At 39.8% G+C, this 24,257-nt stretch overlaps 1 protein-coding gene across 1 annotated transcript in view; it reads right to left on the bottom strand.

Moving 5' to 3' along the window:
• nxph4 (neurexophilin 4) overlaps positions 1 to 23,940 on the bottom strand; it is a 44,273-nt gene extending 20,333 nt beyond the window's left edge. The window contains exon 1 of the mRNA XM_022748326.1: positions 23,568 to 23,940. Within this exon, the coding sequence (XP_022604047.1) occupies positions 23,568 to 23,621 (54 nt within the window). The 5' untranslated portion in view covers positions 23,622 to 23,940. The remainder of the gene's footprint in view (positions 1 to 23,567) is intronic.
• Positions 23,941 to 24,257: the final 317 nt, after the last annotated feature.

The raw sequence follows: 24,257 nt of genomic DNA, 5'->3' as shown, positions 1-24,257 counted from the left end.
CCAACTGTGGCATTCCTGCTAATTAGAACACAAATTAATGATCCAAGCCAGTGAGACAGGCTGCCTCCCCCTGCCTCTAGTCAACATTTAGCCTTCCTCCCAGTTGCATCTTCCTCTGCTTTGGCTTGTCATTCTTTTGCTCTTCTCCTTCTCTCTTCTTCTTCTTTTTTTTTTTTTTGTTTAAATCTTTTTTCCCTTTGTCTCTTTATGCACATTCTCCTCCTCCAAGACAGAGGAGAGAAGCACTCTAGGAATGGTGTACAAACACAATCTTTATTAATATGTCAAATAAAAATAAGGCATGATTTGCATACTACAATTTTGTTGCTATGAAACTATAGACAAACCCTGGTTGTAAGTGAAAGCCGCCACAGAACTGTACACGACGCTATAATGAATGCAAAGGCTTTTTCTTTTTAAAGATGTTTGCTAAGATATATGCTTAAACTTTATAATGAAATTTTGTCAAGTTTTAACAGGCAGATGTCTTTTCTGTTTTCTGTGCTTTCCGTGTGAGCTGCCATGCTGAAAATCTCTTCCTGGCTTGATACTGTCTCTTGTTTTCCTGGCTGACATTCCACTTCTACAGCATTGTATCTTTCCTGTGTTTATTAATTGATGCATTTCTTCTGGTTATGATGGAAGAAATCAGTCTGATGATTTTTAATCATAAGTTAGCAAGTCATTTCTGCAGGATTTAACTAGCTACTCCACACAGCACTTTGACATCCAGACTGGAAAAGGTCAGACAGAGGTTGTGATGTTACATTAATGTTTTTTTTTTTTTCAGTAAGAAGGCAGTGTTATAATTAATTTCAGACTAGCGCTTTGAGAGAGAATAACTTCTACATTCACACAGACTACCTTCAACTGCTATAGGGGTAGACTTTTGACTCTGTTTTTAAATTTTCATGATGCTACCAGGTGTAAAGAAACTATTAGTGAAGCTAGCCATGTAGTTAAATTACAGCTGCCCCTGCATCCTTTGTCACTCTTACATTATTTTCCCCGTAGTGTGAAGTCAGTCAGTGCATAACATGAAGGAACGGTGAAGAATCGGGTGTGTAACTTGCAGAATAAGTGCTGGTAGTTCCCCCAGAGCTGCGGTGCTGAATAAATTGCTTGTTCTGTGATTGTATCTGTTATTCTTTCGGGAAGAACAGTGATAAATTCTTCTGGGGCAAAGTCAAAGAAAACAACAACAAACTCAATCTGGCAGTGTTCCTCAGCGGTCCAGGACACGTTGCCCACGATGCATCGGTGGAGGGCTGACCTTGAGTGCTAGGCATTAAGGTCAGGAAGCATCATTAGTCCTGCTTCCCCACTGCAAGGCTAAGAATAGGAGCACACGAACAAGATCACTCGGTCATCATACGTCCGTACGTCTTCCCGTTCTTGCTTTATTCTTACTCTGATTCATTATTTTTGATCAGGGCTTTGCTGGAAAGAATAAAACAATTAAATATCCTACTGGAGTACATGTGGGTTTAAGTGGGATTAAATGAGCAGCAGAACAGCTCTGAATTGAGTATCATGATCTACACTGCCAAATCAATATGCAACATGTATCGTATTCATTGTCTCTCTTTACTTTAATCCTCCAATCAACTAACTTAAACAAATTACTTTCTTTTTTGTATTTTTTTACTCAGGCTGTTTCTACTAGATGATACTACAAGTACAGGTTCATTTTTTTTTTAGCATTCATTGCCACATGCAGCATACACTTATTGTTACTGTTAGATTGTCTCCTCATGGCACATCTTAATACAAAAAAAAAAAAAATCTCCCTGAAGTAGTTTGTCAGTGACTAGTAAGTATGCCTGTTTTGATTTATTCAAATACATAAATGCACCCTGCTCGTTTGAGGAAAGTGTGCTGGAAAATCACACCTTACATGACAAGGAAAGAACATGTTTTTTTTTTAAGCACATACAAATCACCTGCCAGTAAAAGCCCCACACCCTGCATCTCTGTTTCCTTCTCTTCAGTCCCTGTTGGGGCTCTGGCTCACAATCAATACCTTTCACTGCTAAACCAATCTGCAATAATAAAGGCATTACAGACAGGGAAAAATAACACCAAATCTTATTAAATATGGGGAGATGGTCTCTTCCTTTCTATGTCTTCCTGTCTCTTGTTGCCTAGGTGAACAGGAAGCCGCCCCATTGGACAGATTGCAGTGGCTGGCTTGATCCCTAAATGTTCTGCCATGATCAACAGGCTCAGGATCAGGGCTGGTATTGTGGGTTACAGGTAGAGTTTGGAGCTTAGCATTCTGCTCACCTCTCCTACCCGCTATGTATATTTCACAGGATTGTCTTTTATATTCAGTCTGAGGCTCAGTGGAGCACTCATCTTTATTTCATTTTGTGGCATTTTTTAATTTTAGCTGAGATTTTTTTTTCTCTTTTTTTTTTTGCAACCTCCACTTTTCCACTCCCTCCATCCTTCCTGACAACCCCCTCTGCTGACTGAATCAGTAATGACATTATGCTTCTTGCACTCAGAAGCTTTCAGCCACACAAACACTAACTTCTAGCAGTCTGATTTCTGTACCGCGTCAGGAAAAGGGAAAGAGTCACATTGTGAACATTCATGTGCCAATTATTTTGTCTCACGATGAGTAAAGATCTACAAACCAGACATTGTGGCAACTCTGTCACATTAGTGTACAGTCACAAATATAATTCAGAAATTATATTTCATGGGGAAATTACACGAAAGGATGGTCATTTATTAAAAGCTCAGTTCACCCAAATCAAACAACCTGAATATATTTGTCGACATATTCCTAGAGGTGCTTATCCATGCAAACATTATTAACAAATAAAACAAAAACTGTTGGCTAGACTGTTGGATGGGACATATTCTTCTAGCATTCAAATCTTTTAAGTAAAAGTGTCAATGCCACTCTGTAAAGACACTTAATTTCAAGTAAAAGTCCATTTTGTTTGCAAAATACCCACTATAGCAAAATGGCCAGTTCTATTACCATATCATCATATTATATCCTAGTTTTGGATAATTATGACTGGTGCATTAACATGGAAGCAGCATTTTTATGTTGTAGCTAGCCAAGGTTGAGAAAATGCTAGTTACTTTATGTACTGTTGGGTAATTTACTGTGTCACTGAATCAATTTTAAATGGATAAAACAGCATTTTTTTTCTAATGAATTTACACTCAATAACCCACAATCACAAAGTGCAAATATGTTTTAGAATTTTATTTTGCAAATTTATTAAAGATTCAAAAGTGAAAACTATCACTCTCAATCTCTCATTTTCTTTTTTACTATGGGACTCCAAGTCGTGGTCAGTTGCAACCTATTTGCTTTTATCTTCCAGCTGTGTCTAGAACTTGACTGGAGTACACTTTTGGAAAAACTGAATTGATTGGACAGTTCAGAAAAGAACACACCTGTGTTTACAAGGTCCCACAATTCACACTGCCTGTCAGGACAAAACCTAAGCCATTATGTCCAAGGACTCTCTGTAGACCTCTGTGAGAACAAATTCTAAAGCTTTGAGTGTTCCCAACGTACGGCCAAACTGAACAAGAAAGGCCTTGGTCAGAGAGGTGACCAAGAACCCAACGGTAACTCTAACAGACCTTGGGAGAAATTTCCAGAAGGAAGACCAGTTCAGCAGCACGGCATGAATCAAGCCTTTATGTTGGAGTGACGAGACAGAGGCCACTTTGAGTAAAAGGTATATGGCAGCCTGTTTGGAGTTTGCAAAACAGCTCTGAGAGCATGGGGAAAAAAATTCTCTGGTCTGATGAGACAAAAATTGCACAACAATGATCCGAAGCATACAGTCAAGACAACACTGGGTTGGCTTCAGGACAAGTCTCTGCCCAGACTTACACCCCACAGAACATCTGTGGTGAGACCAGAAGATGGCAGTTCACAGACGCTTCCAATCTAACCTGACAGAATCTGAGAGGATCTGCCAGGACGAATGGGATAAACTGCCCAAATCCAGGTGTGCAAAGCTTGAAAAAACATATCCAAGCAGAGTCAAAGCTGTAACTGTTGCCAGGGGCGCTTCTACAAAGTACTGACTTAAGGGTCTGAATGTTTTTTTGTTTTTTTTGAGAGATTTCAGTTTAAATAAATTTGCAAACATTTTGAAAACATGTTTTTACTTTGTCATTATGGGTTATTGAGTGTAGACTGATGGGCAACAATGGTAATTTTAATTATTTAAAATTGAATCTACAACACAATGAAACAGATCTGAATACTTTCTCAAGACACTGTATGTAGTAACTACAGTAACAATAGCTGTCAGGTAAAAGGAGTGGAGTGAAAAATATATTATTATAATATATATATATATAAGTAGCATGAAATTAAATACTCAAGTGATGCATAAATACCTCAGAATTGTAAACCACATGTTGACAAAAAGCTAGACAAGTGAAATGAGGAATGAAAACCATGTTGCTTAACTCAAAGTATACAAATCATTTTCTTGTGTTATAGTCGTGTCTTTTCCACAGTGTAGACATCGACTTTTCTCGCACAAGTCTCAACTATCACGCTTTCCAGCTGTCTCAGAACAACTCAGAAGGACGACAGAGCTTCTCAGATCATCTCATTACAGTTGGCTTGGTCTCAATGGGGCAATTAACCCGCAAACACAACACTCTAAACACACTCTGTTGGTTTTGCCAATACACCCTCAAGTCAATACAGCGAGCAGCTCACTCTTTATTTACACATTTGTTTGTGGTCTTGGTAAAGCTGTTCACAGACCCTGTGGACTATCCCAATTAGCTGGTAATTGAAAACTAAAACTGAAACTGAGCCGTTTTGACAGTGCCAGTATTATTACAAATCCACACCAAGTCGATTTACTATAAAAGTGTAGCCAAAACTAAACGCACACTACTGTGTGTACAAGCTGCTGCACTGATCATCCTAAAATAGCGTTCAGAGAATTCTACAAAATAAATTGCTCCTCTGAGCTGTTTTAAATAACAGGATACAGTAAATGCACAAATAAGTACAAGTACTAAAGCTGTACAAAAAATCTGTTATATCATTGGTTATGTGGTCCTCCGCTGTTGCATAGTAACACATTAAAGCCTGGTTCATACTTCTGCATAGGACTGACGCAGATCCTACGCAAGTGGCCTAGGCTGTTGTGAACATTTATACTTGTGCGCTGGTGAGTCTGCGTCGCTCTGCAATTACACTGCGATAACGCTAGTTGGCGGTGGGGATCCCGTGCCACTGTGTGTGTACTTCAAACAACGGTGACTGAAACTGAGCGGATAATGTTGGAGTCGAAGCTAATAAGTGTTGAACACTTACTTTTACTGAAATTACCGCAATGCAGAAAAGAGAGAAGATGTCGGGGGATGTCAGTGCGTAAAAGTACTGAACTGATCGAGGCAGAAGTAGCGCAAGATTTCTAGAGTTGTTTTTCTGGAAGAGAGATACTGCCAAGATGACCACAGCTGAATCACAGTTGTTGCCGTCTGCGTCGCCGTAACGTGTAGTTCCATTTCTAGGGAGGAGTATGTCAGGCTGCGCCGTGGGCTATGGTGAAGGGTATGCGGCTATGCTTCATCTATAACGCACTTTATTTTGCATTTTAAATAAAAAACACCCATAAAAAACAGTGGACAAAGAAAATGAGTAAGCTAAATGAGCTAAAAATACCAGTGACTAAGTTCAAATTTATCCTATATGTAACATAAACATTATACAGTATTTGCCTGAACATGGTATATCTGACAAAAAAAACAAAAGCCTTATTCTATGGCAACTCCTTCAGAGGGCACAAGTCATCAATAACACTATGTGAGAAAAAAAGAGCAGGTGACTGAATTTAAATTAATGACACATTCCACAGATTAATCTGTCAGATAAACTGGTCACTGCAGAATATTAGTGAAACCACATGCGATGAAGAGTTAATTTTAAACAGTCTTACGGAGCACATCTTGGTGAGCTTGTAATACAATAAAAATGATTGAAAAATCAATAATTTAATCACACATTAAAGTATGAAAGATTTTACAGATAGCAGTGATGAGGTTTTGATTTGATTATTGGATTTTAACAGTAACCATATTCCATATTTATGAAGCCTAAATATAACAGGTCAATATTAAATATTTAGCATTGCTAAAAAAAAAAAAAAATTAACACATGTAGCTCAAAAGTATGCAGGCACTAATTTAGATTTATGAAATTTCACAGTCCCTCAAGAACACACTCATTTAATATCTTAGCGTCAGAGCTTTAAAAACTCAATTATGGATGTTGTACATCATCATTGATGATTTCTAACTATTCTAGTGTTTCCACACACAGACACATTCTCACGTCGTATCCTTATCTAAAACATCAAATCCACTTCACTGGCTTAATGAAGGATTTGCATTGCTTATTTTGCATACACTGAATTTTAGAGTTATGCCATTCTATTGTCTGCCAAATATTTGTCCAGCTTTTTCTGATGCCTCAAAATCAAAAGAAGAAAATATAATTTTCAAGCAGCTGTGTAGCACATGTACATGTAGCACTATTGCATGTAAATATGAAAAAAAAAAACATCTGAGGATTAAAGGATTGACATGTCTTTATCTGACATGACATTCAATCTGATCTATAAAACAAGTATGAAATTATTTGGCAACAGAATGTAATGTCTACAACACTGGAAATGTGAATGGGAAGGAGACACTGGGATTTGATATCTCAATAAAGAACAAGAATGAAATCATTAACTAAATCATTTGGCAACAGAATCTAATCTTTGCTACATCAGACGAGGTAAATGAAAATGGGAGGGTGGGATGATATCTCAATAAAGAACATTTGTTATCACACATGAAAATCAATTCTAACCAAAATAGAAATCATTGTGGAGGCAATGTGCATAAAGACACCAGCTTTGTTATAGGTAGGAGGGGTGCAAAAATATTAATGTGGTCTAAGACACAAACGCTGTTTAAAAACACACATTAAATTTCAAAGCCTTTTGTAATCTATGTCCTGTAAAAGATAATAACTGGAGCAGGTAGTGTACCTCGTATAAAAATGCAAAAAAAAAGGTGGGGGAGGAATGTGAATTACAGAATTGATATGGGTGACACAGCGGGCCTGTGGACTGTGGATTAAACATCAGAGAAAATTACAAAAAACATTCATCAGAAACATTCATTTGTAAATCTCATTTTAATCTCTATTTAGTGGATGTGGCAATCTCCAAATAATGCACATCCAGTTAGATACCAACAGCTAGGGCCTGATGAGATTTTGTAAGCTGTAATAAACCTTGAGGCACACAACTGCGTAGGAACAAAATTTGTGGACACATCGTTTTTTGATATTACTCTAAGGTTAAGTCCTCAAGTCGATCACAAGAGTGATGTTCAGCTAGTAAACTACACCATAAATTCTGGGTGTGTGTCGCTCTCGAACTGAGGGTTTACTCATTCAAGGTCTACATGGGGATTTTTGATACCAGACTACTGCACAGGTATATATATATATATATATATATATATATACACACACACAATAGTATGTTTTTTTAACCTCTTGGCAGTTCTATTTTACAAGGCAGCAAGGGGACTCAATCATTCACAGATATCTTTTTAATCTTTTTCTTTCTGTCCTTGTGTGTGGGCATGTGTTTGATTGATGTGGCCCAGCAGGCCAACAGGACACGATGCTGGCCTCCCAATACTCTGCTGTCTGATGTAGCAAGACATGAGATCACACTGGCCTCCTTATCTCGACTACAAGAAAACACCCAACCACAGAGAGTGACAGAGAAAAAATATATAAAGGAAATTAATATACCTAGAAAACAAGAAGAGTTGGGGCAACAGAAGAAGAGCAGAGGAGGTGAAGGGTGGAAGTGGTGAAGGACAGAAGGGAAAACTAAACAAGTCTGAGACTACAGCCGCACCAGCAGCTCTGAGAGGCTGTACTTTGGCACAGTGGTGCAATCACCATGGTCGTTCCCTTTTTCAATCAAAAATCAATATCCAAGTGATTTTAAAATGTATGTTTTTAATAGTGACAGGACGATATATAGACCCCAGGAAGACTAGCAAGCTGTGGACTGACAAAAGTTTTGTTGGGTACTGAAGAATAAGCAAAACACCATTTAGCATCTAAATCTTAATATGTACAGGTGAGCTTTTAAACTGCTAAAAGTGCTACATCTGAATAACGCCTGCAAACTAATTATTTCCCCCCATGGTGTATGTTTGTTCGACAGTGTGTTCAGCAAGCCAAGGTGTAACATGCTTGTAAAGAGGATCAGAAGATTATTAGCAAGAAAGCTAATCTGAATTATAGTTCACAATCTGACTCTCAGGTTTATCAGTGTTTGCGGTTTTTTTCTTTCCCTTGTTTTGGGTGTGTTTCATTAATTCATGAAATGGAGCTTTAACCTTTCTTTCTGTGTATTTTTGATTGCTTGATTTCTGGGACTGGTTGTTGTTCTTTGTGAGAATGAACTATGTATACTGTGCGCACACTGTATATGCACTCTTGTTCTTATTTGTCATGTGAAATGTCTGACGGAGGTCACTTGACTGATACGTGGCTATTAATTAAAGAAGTAAATAAATTACTTGGGCTCAATAGTTACTCACAGTGTCGCTGTCAGCGAGGATCGCTTCTTTCTGCAAATGTGTTTCCAGTGAAATTATGTGTTTGGTTACCGGCAAATCACTTCTGTTTATGTTGACAAACAAACAACAGAATTCTCGCTAAACAGACTTGGGAAATTGTTATGAAACCAAAATTATAAAATACACATAGCTCCCTTTTAGCACAAGATGTAATTTGTGGAATAAAAAAACCCACACAATTTTATTTCAATTTCAAGTGTCAAATTCAGTTAACATAAAAAATAGGGCATTGTGTTTATAACTGAAAGGTTTGCTACACAAAAGAGGATGAAATAAACAGTGTAGTGAGAACAGGATGGGTCACCTGGATCACAGAGCTCGCAAATGAACTTGATTCACTGAAGCGGCTGCTTTTTTCACTGCCTGACCTGCAGTTAGTTGAACTTGATACATTTACTCATGCAACATATTTCATATTTCTCAAGCAGAGACGCACTGAGAGTTTGAGGTTACCCTGTTGCCAACTCTGCTGCCCAAAGTCATAAGGATAGGAGGAAGAGTACGATCAGCATTCCCTGGTTGTCCCTTCAGGGATTACGCTGTTCTGCTGGTGCCCTCTTTGTTTATGCTGCATTACACTGTTCACACTTCTCCTCAGATGAACATACCGAACACAGCCCTCTGCAGTGAGATGGCCAGACTCTTGCTGTCTGTCTGTCGCTCTGTCTATCACTCCCTAACCCTCATTCTCTCTCTAGGTGCCACATTATGTCACTGTCACTGACTGGTCATGTCGCTACATGCAAGTTTGGGGCCTGGTCCAAGTGTTTGCCAAGGGGAGGGTGACATCTGGTGAGCAAAGTGAACTGAGGCTTCAGGAAACTGGTTCCATCTGTGGTTTTCAGACCACGATACACAGAAATGTATGTGTACGTGGTGATCCAACTGTTACTCAGAATGACGGGGACTGCAGTCTCAGCTAATTTTTTTAGTAAGGTTAGAGTCAGAATTTGCATCATAAATCTTAAATTAGTCATCCACCAGCTTTGATTCAAAATTGTTGAGTTCTTGTTGATTAATCTCACGAGCTCTTTGTAATGATATCATAATCTTGAAAACATTCACTGAGAATTAAACTGATTCTGTCCTTCCATGAGAATCCACGCCTTAATCACAACTCCACTGGACTATTGTGATCCTTTGTATTTAGGCCTTCCCCAATTCGTATGTCCCACGATCGCGACTAAAACTGAAAGGTGACAGAGCCTTTGCAGTTGCTGCTCAAAAATTATGGAACCAGTTGACATTAAAAATCAGATGTGCTCCCTCCATCTCTACTTTTAAATCTAGGCTAAAGACTTTTTAGCTTGTTAACCATTTAGTCCGTTGTCATGTTCATAACTGAAGAAAACAGTGAAGAGCAAATCTCCTTTTCTGTTTTTTTGTACAGTACATTTACTGTTTTCCTTATGTTTTCCTTTTTTTATACATTAAATTTGGTTGCTTTTATTTATTTTAATTGTCCTATGTACAGCACTTTGTGCAGCTGTACAGCTGTGTTTAAATGAGTCTACAAATAAAGTTGACTTAACTTGAGTCTGACCCTGGACGAATCAGTGAACCACAAGGATAGCCTTAGATTAGATTACGGTGTAAATGGTGCTCTGTTTTGAATTTCAACTGAGCACCACTCCCCCACCCCTCCTACTTCTGATCATATACACAACGGGCAGCTGTGGCTCAGGAGGTAGAGCGGGTCGTTCACTAATCACAGGGTTGGTGGTTTGATCCCCGGCTCCTCCTGTCCACATGTCGAAGTGTCCTTCGCCAACACGCTGAACGCCAGACCCACCCAGTTTACATGATCAATGGACGGGCCAGCATCTTGCATAGTAGTTCGGTGCCATCTGTGTGTGTGTGTGTGTGAGTGAGTAAGTGCTTTGGAAAAAAACACTATATAACTGTGCATTAATAAATTTAAAAAGTAAAACCAACCTTAAACACATTAGCGTTCTCTAATGTGCTGCTAATGGTTAAGGTTTGGTTAGGTGTATGAACTCAACTGTTTAGTTAAGGTAAAGTAAATGTTGTGGTCATGGTAAAAAGAACTACTTATACTGGTTAAGATGAAAGAGCAATCTGAAAAATGTTCTGGTGGTTTCATTCGTACCAAAAGCTTCAGCAGACGGAGTTTGTCCAGTTGTCATGGACTGATCAATGTTCAAATCTCCATTTAAGGACTACTTGGCCATGTTGGCTTAAAAGTTCAGGTAGAAAGTTCATTTTCTACAGTCTCTGCTGTCAAAGTAGGACATTTTTGTAAAGCAGCGTCAAACCACTTTGGTCGCTTATTCAAAAAAGAAAAGTCATGACACAGGTTGTTTTAGGTGTTGCAACAAATGACCAATGTTGTCATTTATCTGATGAGGACGATTTATTACGAGTCAAAACTTCATCTCGTGTCCCTCCTTTCAGGTTGTGAATGATCTGTCCACCGTTTAAGGTGGATCCAATCATCAGCGAGGGGATCCTGGTCTATGCAAGCAGACAATGCCTCTAATCCGAGCAAACACGCCGCGAGCCTTGTCAGACCACAGTGAGAAAACTGTGTGGGCTGGTTCTAAAAGACTACTCACTCATTAATAACTTCTTCACTGACAGCTACGGCTCTTAAATATAATCCTCATGTTCAGTATCTGTAATAATATCAAAAAGCATAAAGTGGTAAAAATGCATGTCAAGGTTCTCTAACACGCGCCGACAGTTAAGCTCTGCATGAGGAGTATAATGCAATTTGCTGGTGTGGGGGTAGATGTGAGAGGATTTTCTGATGTGCCCCTCTGCCCACACAGCCTCAAGTTCAGTTTGCTCTGCACTCCTCTCTTTCCTTAGACCTGACCTAGACTCCCTCCTCAGCAACCTCCTTTGGGCCAACTTGGACCAAGTTAAAGGAGGGAAAGTCTACCCTCACCGCCTCCACACACACACACACACACACACACACACACACACACAACACACACACACACACACACACACACACACACACACACACACACACTATTCCTTCCCTCTTGCCATCAACACCCCCCCTCCCCCATTCCTTTGCTTCTTCATTGCTTGGGCTAATTAACTAAAAACCAAGCAGTGATTCTATATAATTCAGCAGCGAGAACTGCCATGTCTTGATCCAGAAACACCCAGAGAGAAACACGGTGACTGGAGCCAGAATCCAGCAGGGGAGGAAAAAGGAAAAATAAAACACAACCCTCGTCTGCAGCAGCACAAGCGATCAGTGCACAAGGAGCTGGAAGCTGAAACCATGAAATTCTCCTCACATATTTTATTTCTTCAAGGGCTACATTTTAATCAGACACTGGCAAAGTAGTTGAGGGCTGGGCAAGACCAGTATCAAGGCGGCGGGGAGGGGAGGGGGAGAAGGGGGAGGGCAGGGTAGAGGAGGAAGTGGAAAGAGCGTGCAAGAGGAGAAATGGGGCGATGGGAGTGAAAGATAGAGGCTCGATTGTGAAGGTTTTGACAGGCAGGTGGCAGGTGAGAGAGGTGCGAGATGAAAGACGGTGAGGGAGAAAGACGGGGAAATAGACTGAGAGATCTGTGACCAAATGGTTCTGCAGTTCTGAGTGCTCGCTTCTCTGCTGAAATCTCCTGACCACTCTCCATTAAGCCTGAGTCCAGGAAACAATATATAAAGAAAGTTCTGACATGGGGAAAAACAATCTGCAGAAAACAAATCCCAAAAATAAATAAATAAATAAAATAACAGCTTCAACAAGCACATTGTCTTGCTTTCATCTCAATAATGCATCCCACGTAGTTCCTGAAATCCTGAAAGGACCGACAAGAATGCAAACAAGACTCCATTATTACATGTCCTATGAGAAGGAAAAAGAAACACATCAAATCCCTGAGATTCCTGTATGTCCAGCGGATTTCCACAGGATCTTTTATTTATTAAGATAGTGTGATTGCTGAGGTTCAGTGCATACTGAGGCTTACTGTACCAAGGGGATCACCATTCTTGCTAGGTTACCTATGATTTTTTTTTTTCCTCTCCCTCTCACCCTGCCACAGTTCTCCAATAAATTCAATGCATGTCTGAATTAATGCATTACAAGCCACGGTGGAGATATTAAAAAATGATAAAAACTAATCCCTCCTCCACAGTCCCATCTGTGGCAGGGTCCTCACGCTGAGCTGACCCTGAGCATTCTCTGCCGTCTGCACTGTGAGTTATGATATTTGGTGTCGCTCGGATTACACTTTAATAATTCATTACATGCACAAAATCCTATTCTATATATCTCCTCCAGGTGTGTCACTATTAATCACAAGACGATGTGAAAAGCCATGGCTAACTATGTGTGTTGTACTCATATACAAATATTGTGTGCATGTGTGGGGAAAAAAAACATGCATCTGCATCTACAGTATGTATAGAGGTAATTACAAATTGTGCCTATAAACAGCCACACACCGACACACACACACATAACCTGTCATTTCCTTAAGATTCTGCAAACAATACAATGCTCTGTATTGAGCCCGTTCTCAGTTCACATGCTTGTCTCTCGCACCAGTAGACACACGTAAACGCATGAGAATACACACCGCGATATCAAATAGCACAAGTATGAAGCACAGCATGTTTTCTCCCAGGGGGAGCTGAGACTGGGCAACACATTGACCACAGGCAGCGGCGTTATGCCATAACTGGTGGCCCCCGCCGAGAGCCGAGCTACTCATCATGCATGTATGAAACAAACACGTTGCCCATCATCAGGAGCCAAACGTCCCTTCTGATGTGATCTATTTCCAATGCTCGACTCTGCTCCTCGCAGCCAGGAAAAACAGAGGCAGAGTGGGAGAGAGAGAGAGAGAGAGAGAGATTAATACACTACTCACATCACGAAGATAACTGGGGACCACTCAAAGTAGAGCAACACCAGTCGAGCAATCTAAAGTAGGGCTGACCACTCCACACCCAGAATCTCCCTCTGCTGCTTTGTTTATTAAGTCATGCAAAAGAGGACAACAACAACAAAATGCTAATGGAGATTAAAATAGTTGAATAAAAAACTCCCCCTCTCAAAAAGAGAGAGAGGGAAAAAAAATGGAAGCAGTATTTTGATTGATGCCAGTATGACAAATATGATACCTGGGTTTATACCACCAAAACTCAACTTTCTTTCTGTATCCTACTTTGAGAAACATGTTTTTCTAGAAAACCCTGTTTTCCATTTAACATGACACACCGACATTCTCAAATGTTAAACTAGTCTAAAGAGTCTACAGTCGTACTAGCAGCTCTGTGAGGATGTGCCATCGCACAGCGGAGGTCTGAGCTCAATGGTAATGCTAGCATGGCATCATACTCACAATGATGGTGTTACCTTGCTAATGTTACCTTGCACTAATTAGCGCTAAACACAAGGTACAGCTGAGTCTGATGGGAATTAGTTGGGAAGTACTGAAAACAAATTTTGACCTGATGAAAAGGGATCACCCCAATACATGTTGCGTTGCGTTGCGTTGCGTTGCGTTGCGTTGCGTTGCGTTGCGTTGCGTTGCGTTGCGTTGCGTTGGTCTTTAGGAATCATCCTCTTGGGAATATGAAAATCTGTACAAAATTTCAATGGTAATCCATCCATTTGTTGTTCAGAAGTTTCAGTGTGATCACACCACTACCATTGCTGGAATCAATTAGTCGAACAGAAAGTTTGCCTAAATATAATACACTTTAAAACTGGCAAATTTTGTATTTAAACCAGGAACAATTGATCAATCAGTCTGATAGTAGACAAGATTATGAATCTGACATTTGACCCGACTCCTGCAGAAAACATGGAGGTCAAATATTTAAAACAATGCACTAAAACGTTTCTGAGTTTTCAGACATTGAAAATAAGTGAAATAATAGATGAAGTTATGGAGCTTCCCTCTGCTCTTCTCCTCTGTTCAGGACACTCCGCAAGTGATGGATGCTTGTCCTCCTGGCTGTCAGCGTTACAGGGCCACGACACATCCAGCTGTAATGTCCCTTCATCGGCTTCAGCTAAGTGTTCATTTTCTCCCCCCTCTGCCATTGTGGCTGTAATACCTCAGTGGTAATTGCAGTGTAATAAATACACAGGACAATCAAGCACTCATGTACCCTGCATTCCTTAATTTTATCTCTTCTTTGTATACATGTGTTAATGCGGGGGCTTGTGCATAATTCACATCTCCATTCTTTGCATGATTTTCTGTGTCATATATATTTATGGCAAACAGATCACAAGTAATATTCTCCAACTGGTTCCTTTTCAGGCGTTATCGTCTCCTCAGACAATCCCTGACAACTTGTCTTAGAGAGCAATTTCCATAAGGCTTGGTGAGTCACACACAATACTATTGTAATAATGGTAGCCCATTCATTGAGGTACGCATGGAGCATCAAAATGCTGTGTGAGTGTGTGTTCTGCAGTGTGGGCAGAGCTCTGTTCAAGACAGAAAGCAGGCCCAAGAGGAAAAATTATAGAAAAGGACAACGTTACAAAAACATGGAGTTTCACAGAATTAGAGTTCCTGTTTGCACTATCATCTCAGCCACATCAAAAATCTCCAACAATCTCCATCATCACCATTTACTCCTCCAGCGCCCAAGTTGGCAGTTACATAGAGGGCTTTGCCGGAGGCTGGATGGTGGCTCAGACCGGGAGACGCAAGACCCTCTTGGGGCTGAGGCAGCAGCTGTCCACAGGCCGTCTTCTCCAGATTATCCTGGCAGTGAAACCTGGGTCGCGTGGTCTGATGTGGAGCCCAGTGTTCTGCTTCAGTCTCTGTCTAACCATGTTTTCACTGTCGCTTTAGAACTAACTTTTCTACCTACAGGTCAGGGATATTTTGTGCTTTTGTAAAAGACCAATCCAACACTGCTCCCCTTTCTATATTTGTTTCCACAAATGAATTAAATGAGCAAAATGATTTTTTAACTCATGCCATAGTTCATAGTGGCGCACAGTGCCACAATGCCGAGGACAGGCATTGTGTTGGTTTATTTCAGATAGACAATCAGTGAAACTAACCTTATACTGTTCACCCATTTTGGCACAACATCAACTAAGATGTTGCCAGTCCATTCACTCTGTAGCAGAAATAACTGCTTTATGTTTGTAGTTCTTTATTCTAAAACAGAGAATATTCACTATTTTGTTATGTTTGTCACAGTTTTGGCACTGGAGTGCATATTATAGTTCCATTAAAATATTCAGGTTTAAAGTGGAGTACACCATATTAAATTCTCTATTTCTTGTCTGTTTACATTACAGTACATTTACTCAAGTACTGTACTGCAGTACAACTTTGATGCACTTGCACTTGACATTATATGTTACTTTTAACAGGCAAATATTTGACTATTATGTTATTTGACAGCGATAGCTAGTAGTTACTTTGCAGATTAAGATGTTTCAAACAAAACATACAGTTAACATATAAGATATGATGCTTTGTTTATAATTAAACTACCTGAGAATATATTAAATAGTAACAATGAGCAGTTCCATGAGTCTGCAACATCAAAATGCTGCTTACATGTAAATATACCTTTAATAATAATCCAGTAATATATACAATAATGTATCACTCTCAAAAAGGTCATACTGCATAATTACTTACTTTTCATACAAACACATTTTGCAGATAATAATACTTATAATGCCTCTGTATGAGTCTGTATGAGTGGGAAACCAAGCCCTGCATAACACCAGCATTCCCACATAAGCTGTCCAAAGAACGTGAAAAAATAATTCGACAGTATATGTGCAATATACTGTGCTTAATTAGCAAATTTTCCATCAAGTCAGTGTTACATGTGACAGATTTTACATGCAGGCATCACTGAGTGTTATATCTGAGGCTAGAACTCTCAGACTCATTTGTTCACACTGATTTTTAAATGACACAGAAAACATTTAATTCAGCCAGTAAAGGTAGTAAATCAGTAAACAAGAAACCAATGGCAGCGCATTCTGTTGTGTCTGTTGATGCCATAAACTGTCGCCATATGAAAGACACCGTTTACCACTCTATATTAACTTGAGCTTTTTGGAAGACCTCAAAAGCCTAGATGAGACAGGTAGGGGGCGTTTTATTCAAGTCGTCTGCTTCTGCTTCTCCGATTTCCATGTTTTTCTTTCCAACAAAAAAGCTTCAACCAACTGCCAACGTTATTTGCAGTTATGTGAAAGCCCTCCATCTGGCATTCACAACCCAGTCAATCCAAAGCAAAGCAAGACTAAAATTAAACAGAGAAATAACTCAATTTTATACACAACCCTGTTTTTTTGTACTGCAAGTACCTTGTGCTACTTATGAGGCATTTATTTCAACCTACCTGTGAAAAACAGCTAAGACGCGGTATAAACAGAGAGAAAATACTTAAAATTCGTAAATTTCTTATCTTTTAAAGTGACATAAAAACAAAGAAGCAGACTGCAGGAAATAAGCAACAACATCAATCATTCCACTGTAGAAGTGTGCATTATAGGAGATGGGACCACCAGGGTGGAGGTCCCAGTGGAACAATTACCTGCGCTTATGCGTTTACCAGACTCCCAGCATTTGTAAACAGGGCCTCAGGTTCAGACGTGTGCCAACTTCTGCTCAGTGATTTGCAGAGTCAGAGTACACAGCACAACTAATTTCATCCATTAACATTTATTGCTCTTATGGTGCAGATATTAAGTAGTGACCAGCCTGAGTGGTCTAACCTCTTGTTTTTGCTGGTATTTTTTTGTTAGTGGCAAGGAGGGTGATGTCAGCTGGTCAGTCTTTCCAACACTTTGGTCCAGACTGTAATATCTCAACAGCTATTGGGTGGATTGCCATGAAATTTTGGACATTCATGCTCCCCAGATAATGTATCATTTCATTGGTGACACCTGAACTTTTTCTTCCTACTACTCCATCAGGTCAAAATTTGAATTTATCAGATACTGATCATAACCAAATTCCTGCAAAACTGAAAGTTTGCCATTGGCCTCAGATATACTTTGTGTTTAGTGCTAAAATTAGCATGCTAACACACTAAACTAAGATGGTTAACATGGTAAACACTGTATCTGCAGACACCAACATGTCAGCATTGTCATTTGTGTGCATAACATTTAGCTCAAAGCACCGCTATGCCTATATGTTCCACCTCACAGAAATACTGAGGAAACACTGTAGATACTCAGTCTTTTTTCCTCCCACTTTCCTCCAATTAAAACTGCTTTCCCATCAACAAAAATTCAAACATTTTGCACAACAGTTCAGTCCAAAACGATGAATAGAGTGCGGAGACAATGCACCTAATGTTGGCTCAATAACAACTTCCTACTTAAAATTTAAACTCAGATCTCATCGAATCCAGTCTCACCCAAAACAATACAGACCATCTAAAGTTTAAATCCTAAAAAATACTAGATTTTTTTTCAAATATACTTTTTATATTCTCTGATCAACACTTAGCTGCATTATAGCTGATTGCAGCTATCACAGTACCAATTGTTTCTGTCATTTCTTATTCACAGAAATGCCAAATGGCCAACAGTGTTTCAGATGAAGAGAAAGAGCCTAATGTGTGTATCATATTTAGTGTCATTTCATAATATGAGCTGCCTGATTAGCCAATCTAACTGCCACTGATTTAATAAGCGAAGGACCACTTTTCATTACCAGAAAGTGAGTTGCATCGATAATGGTTGTGACAATCACCACTGAAAATCTAGATTGAATCTTTTTATTTTGCCATCAATAAAAATGAAAACCATACAGACTTTAGAAAGGTGAAATTGTACTTAAATCATAAATGAATGCGATTATACTGCATTAATATGTACAATGTGGAATTACTTTATTTCATTACCGCATCTATCTTCATCATCAACAAAGTATAACATCTAAATACACTAAAAACTGCTCTGGTGTCTAACATGAGCTCAGACAAACCTGTTTTTGACAGGTCAGTGGGCCCAGACTGAGACTACAAAGTAATTTGGGTCTTGATTTTAAGAAGTTTAGGGACCTCATCCTAAAATTAGCTCCAAAGCCAGTTTCTCATGTGGCAGTGAAAACACCACAGCCCCTGTTTTCCAGCTGTTTCCTGTGTGCCCAAAGAAGTGAGATCTGCCTCAGCCTTTACACCTGAGACACATCTGCTCTGCTTCACACTGGCTGGCTGAAGTAAGTAAGTAAATGAGGTAATGTGTCTGACAAATATTTATATATACATATATATATATATATGTATATATACACTGTATATGCAAGTGGATGGATGTGAAAAGTTATCACATCATCATGTACATGTTCTTCTCACCTTTACGTGAAACCTGTGATTTTTATGACATGTACTTTAGAAATAAATCCGCACTTGAACCTGTACTCCTGACTCCCTCTTCTCTTGTCTTTCTATGTGCAACAACCTCATTTAATTACAGTGAGGCTCCATGGGGCCAGAAGGAGGAGGAGGAGGAGGAGGAGGAGGAGGAAGAGAAGGAGGAGGAGGAGGAGTGGGCTGCAGATAAGATGCAACTACCTTCAGCTACACCACGCTACACGTGCATGACGTGTATGCTGTTTCCTCTGCACTGAACGTGACAGAAGATATAAAACCCTTGAAATTAATTAAGCCTGAAAACTGTTGTGTTACACAGTTTGAATGCAAATTGTCAAGCAGCGAGGACAGTCTCATAAAACACAACACACAAAGTAAGACTTAAGCAGTAAAATGTGTGAGTGCCATATACACATATAAAAACTACTGTAGCTCATTATCTGTGGCAGCAAACTCAGAGTGAGGATTAGTGGTGGAATGTAACTTTAGCACTGTGCGTTATAAAAATCACAATTGGAGTAAAATTAAATATTATATATATATTATGTATGTTTTTGTGTGCGTGTGTGTGTGCATAGAAATAAATTTACTATGCATGAATAGAAACTGAATCTCTGACCCAGGAACACCTTTACACATCACATCTGCATATCAAATATGAACAGGTGGCTCCGGCAGCAAAAGAACCAAACACCCGCAACAGGCCTGTTGAGCAGTGAGAGCAGCAGCAGCAGCAGCAGCAGCAGCAGCAGCAGCAGCAGCAGCAGCAGCAGCAGCAGCTCTGTCCATGCTCCTGAATATGTTCTGTGTTCCTCTTCCTTTGTGTCTTAAAATAATAGCACGGCCTTATCAATAATTTCAGACGTAACTCTCCCTTTCTTGGAACTTCAGGTGTAGTTGAGCTGTCAGTCAAACGGAGGGCGCACACATTGTTTGTAATTGAATTCCTGCACCATAGTTTTTATTTTTGTGCCTGATGTTTGCTTCCTTTATTATACCTCGATGATCTGCACATTGTAGAAAAAGTAGTGGGAGTAAGATGCAGTTATTATACATACCTGACTTTATCACTTCTAGTTTGAAAAAGAACATTTTAATTCAATTACAAAGAATGCGATTATCCGTTACATGTCAACGTCTTCAGTCTTACAATGAGCTGAATCACATGAACAGCAATGACAGATGCTCGTACAAAGCAGAACCTACACGTTTATAACGATGTTTCAAATTAGTTTAAGATCTACGACATCTACACACATTATATTAAATTCCCCCTCTCCTTAAGGCTAATACAAAGCCTGGGGTGGAACTGTTCACTGCACCAAGCAAGTGATGACTCATTTTGAAAGTAATGGGTTGTCAAAAATGGGGCACAGGGCTGTTGAAAGGGGAGAAAACAAAATTAATAAAAATGGATTGTTGCTTAACCTTAAGCAAAGTATGTTAGAATCCATTAAAAACACTGTATGAATTGGTGGCATTTTTTTTTTTTTTTTAGGTTAAATAATTGCTTTGATCTCTGGGTACAATTTCAGAGGCAATAGATATGGCAGTAATGTGATTGCTTCTGTCAGCATGATTCAACAGATTACATATCTAATCGGTTTGTTGAATAGAAAATATAATTTGCACAGATTACAGACCAGCGGTGCCTTCCTGGTTCGTTGAAACTGGGCCGTTTGACAGTTGAGATGATCCACAGACGGACAGATGGATGGACAAAAATACAGCGAGTGGGAGGGAAACACCATCTACCTGGTTTAATCCATGTTGGATAAAACAAAAAAACAAAAAAAACAAACATCTGATCCTGCTTTTTCTGATGGCTGTGACCCCCTCCCATCCAACCCCCCACCACTCCCCAACCCCCCATCCCCCCACCCCACCCCACTTTGGCGTGAATAAGTGCATAACATGTGGGCACGAACATGAAGCATAGAAAACACTCGTATACATTTTACTGGGACATAGAGAGACTAGTGAAATGCAGAGCTATGCAGAATATGAGAGACATGATTGCAAAGGAAGTAGGACTATATATAATGAAATTAAAGTGACTCAGTTGCTGTAATATCCCTGGGGTATATAGCTAGTTGTTTTATGGGGGGAGATAAGAGGATTTTGTCAGGTTGAGATGCCGGCTAATGCTATTGTTCCTACTGGGAGCATAAAACAGCAAAGAAGCTTTTCACACGTCTTTTCTTCTTTTGTAGTGCTGTTACTGTAGATATCGTTTCAAAGTACAAGGTGGAAAAAATTATAATACTGCAGCGTTAGACATCATAGGCACGAAACACAATTTGTTGGTTCTTTTTTTGTTTTGTTTTTTTATACAGAAATGTAAGAACCCACCCACAAAAAATGTTCTCATCCAAGTGTGTTAACACAATTTCACTTTTTGTAAAACATTTTGAAAATAAGCCATAAATGAAGTTCTACATTTTTAACACATTCACAAAATATAAATGATAGAGCCTTGAGACATCAGGAGAGCATCATTTCCATCCTTTACTCACTTTGCTTCCCCGTCTTCCATTGGAAACACTCACTTATGCACTCACAGATGTACTTAAACAAGCCTCTAAATTGCTCTAAATGACCACTGAGGGTGGGTTTCCTTCAAAGAGACCACCAAATTAAGTTAGAGAGATGGTTAATGTTACCGTCTCTTCTTTCCCCTCCGCTGACTTCTACTTTGCTCTTTTCCTATCCTCTCTTTCCTCCTTCCTCCTCTCTCTGTTTACCGAATTTATCACCTGCCGTCACTTCTTCACTGCCGCCTTTTACCTCTTCACTTCTTAATCCCTCAAGCTAATAGTGCTCCCAGGGATGTAACTTGTCAGATTATGTCAGCCAAATCACTGTGTCATCTACACCGCGGCATAGCCGCTGAAAACAAACAAGATTTTTATCCTCCCTCACTCCACAGAAGAAAGGAAAGAAAAAAAAGGATCTAACACAACTTCAAATGGCACATTACTGAAAAGCGTGGCTGATATAATCTAATACAAAGTCGATCCTAATACTTGAACCTGAGTTGCACTCTCATGCGGAAGATGCATGGCAATTCCACTTTGCAGGAGACATGATATGTATTCAATCTTCAGAAGAAGTGGAGGTGTTATTACCTGTCACAATACAACCTAACCCCAATCTGCCAGCAGTCAACTGGGTGTTTTAAAAAAAAAAAAAAAAAAAAAAAAAGGTTTATATCTCCCATCACTATTTCCTTTGTGTCTGGAGAGTATTCCGGCAACTGTGAGCCACCAAGCACAGCTGTTAACAGTGAAGGTGTTCACCCCTGAGATCTATACAGTCCTAACACTACGGTTTGACACTTGAATCTAGTGATGTTCGTCTGCTAATAAAACCTTTTTTACACTTCAGGGCTGATTTTTTTAAGCCTTGTAAAAAATAGCAGATTTTGAAAGTCTTGTCAAAACCTCTGCAACATTTTTACAGTGTTGCATATGTTTTTACTATATTTGAAGACATGGTGTTTTTTTTTTTTTTAAATGAGTGGGGATAAATAGATCCATAATGGAAGAGGAGCAGAAAAGGGAGGAAAGAAACAGGAAGGGGGGAAGCTGAAAGTGTCAGAGGTGAGGAAGAGGGAGGAGATGAGGAACATGGAGAAAGGTCATGTTTTTATTCTCTTTCATTTCTTGCTGAGGCCAAAGACATACTGAGTACAGATGGTGTGTATCTGCTGGGACAGACAGCGTTGCATTGTATTCTGTCGTATTGTATTGTATTGTATTCTGTTATGTGTTGAGGTCTAGATATAATATGTACATTATTACTGTCAGTGTAAAGCAATCAGGAAAACACACACATATAATGCGCAAACAGCCCAAGAAATGAGTGAGCGCGCGCATAAACGCACGCACGCACGCACGCATTTAACCAGAAATAATCAGCAGCTGCAGCAGCCAAAGTAGGCGAACAAACTCTTTGCCACAACGATGCCGAGATAATGAAACAAGCCACGGGCGTGTTTAACTTCTGAAGAGAAATGAGAGGAAGTTGCTGGGAGCGCACATAGATGAATAGATAAGGAGTCCTGCTTAACTGCATGGGAGTAAAGGGGAAACAGACAGCAGAGATCTGCGCGTTTGGAGATCGGGCAACAAAAAAAAAAAGAAAGAAAGAAAAGTCTCACACGCGTTTTTTTCAAACTGTTAAAACAAAATTGAGCCAGAGAAACACCTTTTGCAGTTTCTCCGTGGTCTGAACGGCTGTTACGAAGATATAACAACTTAAAATCAAGTTCCAGAGAACACAGCTTGAATGGAGATACCGATACGGCTCTGTCAAAAGAGACTATAAAACCACCAGGTCCTGCTGACTGTGATTTAGATACTATTCTCAATGTGAAACGTTAAAAATGTTATTGCATGGATCTTTTTTTTTTTTTTTTCCAGCGGTGTCATTTAAAGAAAACTGACCCTCTAAAAGGAGTGAGCAGGTGCTTCTTTCCAAACGCCCCCCCCCCCCCAACCCAGTCTCTATGGTTGCATATAAAAAGATATTTCTAGTGTTTTTTGGTTCATCAGAATGATAATAAACTCACCTTCCGTAGGATCCACTGGCAGAGGAGAACTATGGTCCAACCGAGAACCTGCATGTCACCTTCCTTATAGCGGACCACCCCGAAAAAAAACTACACGTCTCCCCGGCTGAACATAAAAAGACACACCGCGGAATCCAAGCAATCCAAGGGGCAGGCGACAAAGTAAAAAGTGTCAGAAAAGCAGGAAGAAAAAAAAAACGCACTTAAAGTTGCGTGTTTGTTCAGCGAGTGTCACGGTGGTTTCTACGGTCAAACTTTGAGCGGTGGCGGTTCAGTTGCTCCGGTCCGCCTCATGTGGCACATCCATGGTGTTTGTCTCCGCTCATGCCGGACGCTCTCGCTGGAAGTTTGTGCGGAGACCAAGTGAGTTTAGAGGAGTGAGGGCAGAGATGAGGGTATCATTGAAAGATCACCAGCGCTTCTTGTGTTTTTTGGGATGCTGACTGGTTGATTTGGAGAGGTGAGCTCTCTCTCTCTCTCTCTCTCTCACCCACCCCCTCTTGCTTTACCCCCCCTACCCCTCTCAATGCGCGCGTCACGGCGCACAAGCAGCTCTCGTCTTATTGGCAACCGCACTGACCACAACTGCATGTAGGTTTTTTTTTGTTTTTTTTGTCCTGTCGCTGTTTAGATGTTGAGATGACTCTTTACACTCTATAATAATCAGAGAGGAAGCTGTGGAGGATGATT

Source organism: Seriola dumerili, unplaced genomic scaffold (genome assembly GCF_002260705.1).
Source record: "Seriola dumerili isolate Sdu_G_001 unplaced genomic scaffold, Sdu_1.0 BDQW01000121.1, whole genome shotgun sequence".
NCBI lineage: Eukaryota > Metazoa > Chordata > Actinopteri > Carangiformes > Carangidae > Seriola > Seriola dumerili.
Note: the sequence above shows the minus strand (reverse complement) of the source record. Positions and strands in the feature narration are given on the sequence as shown.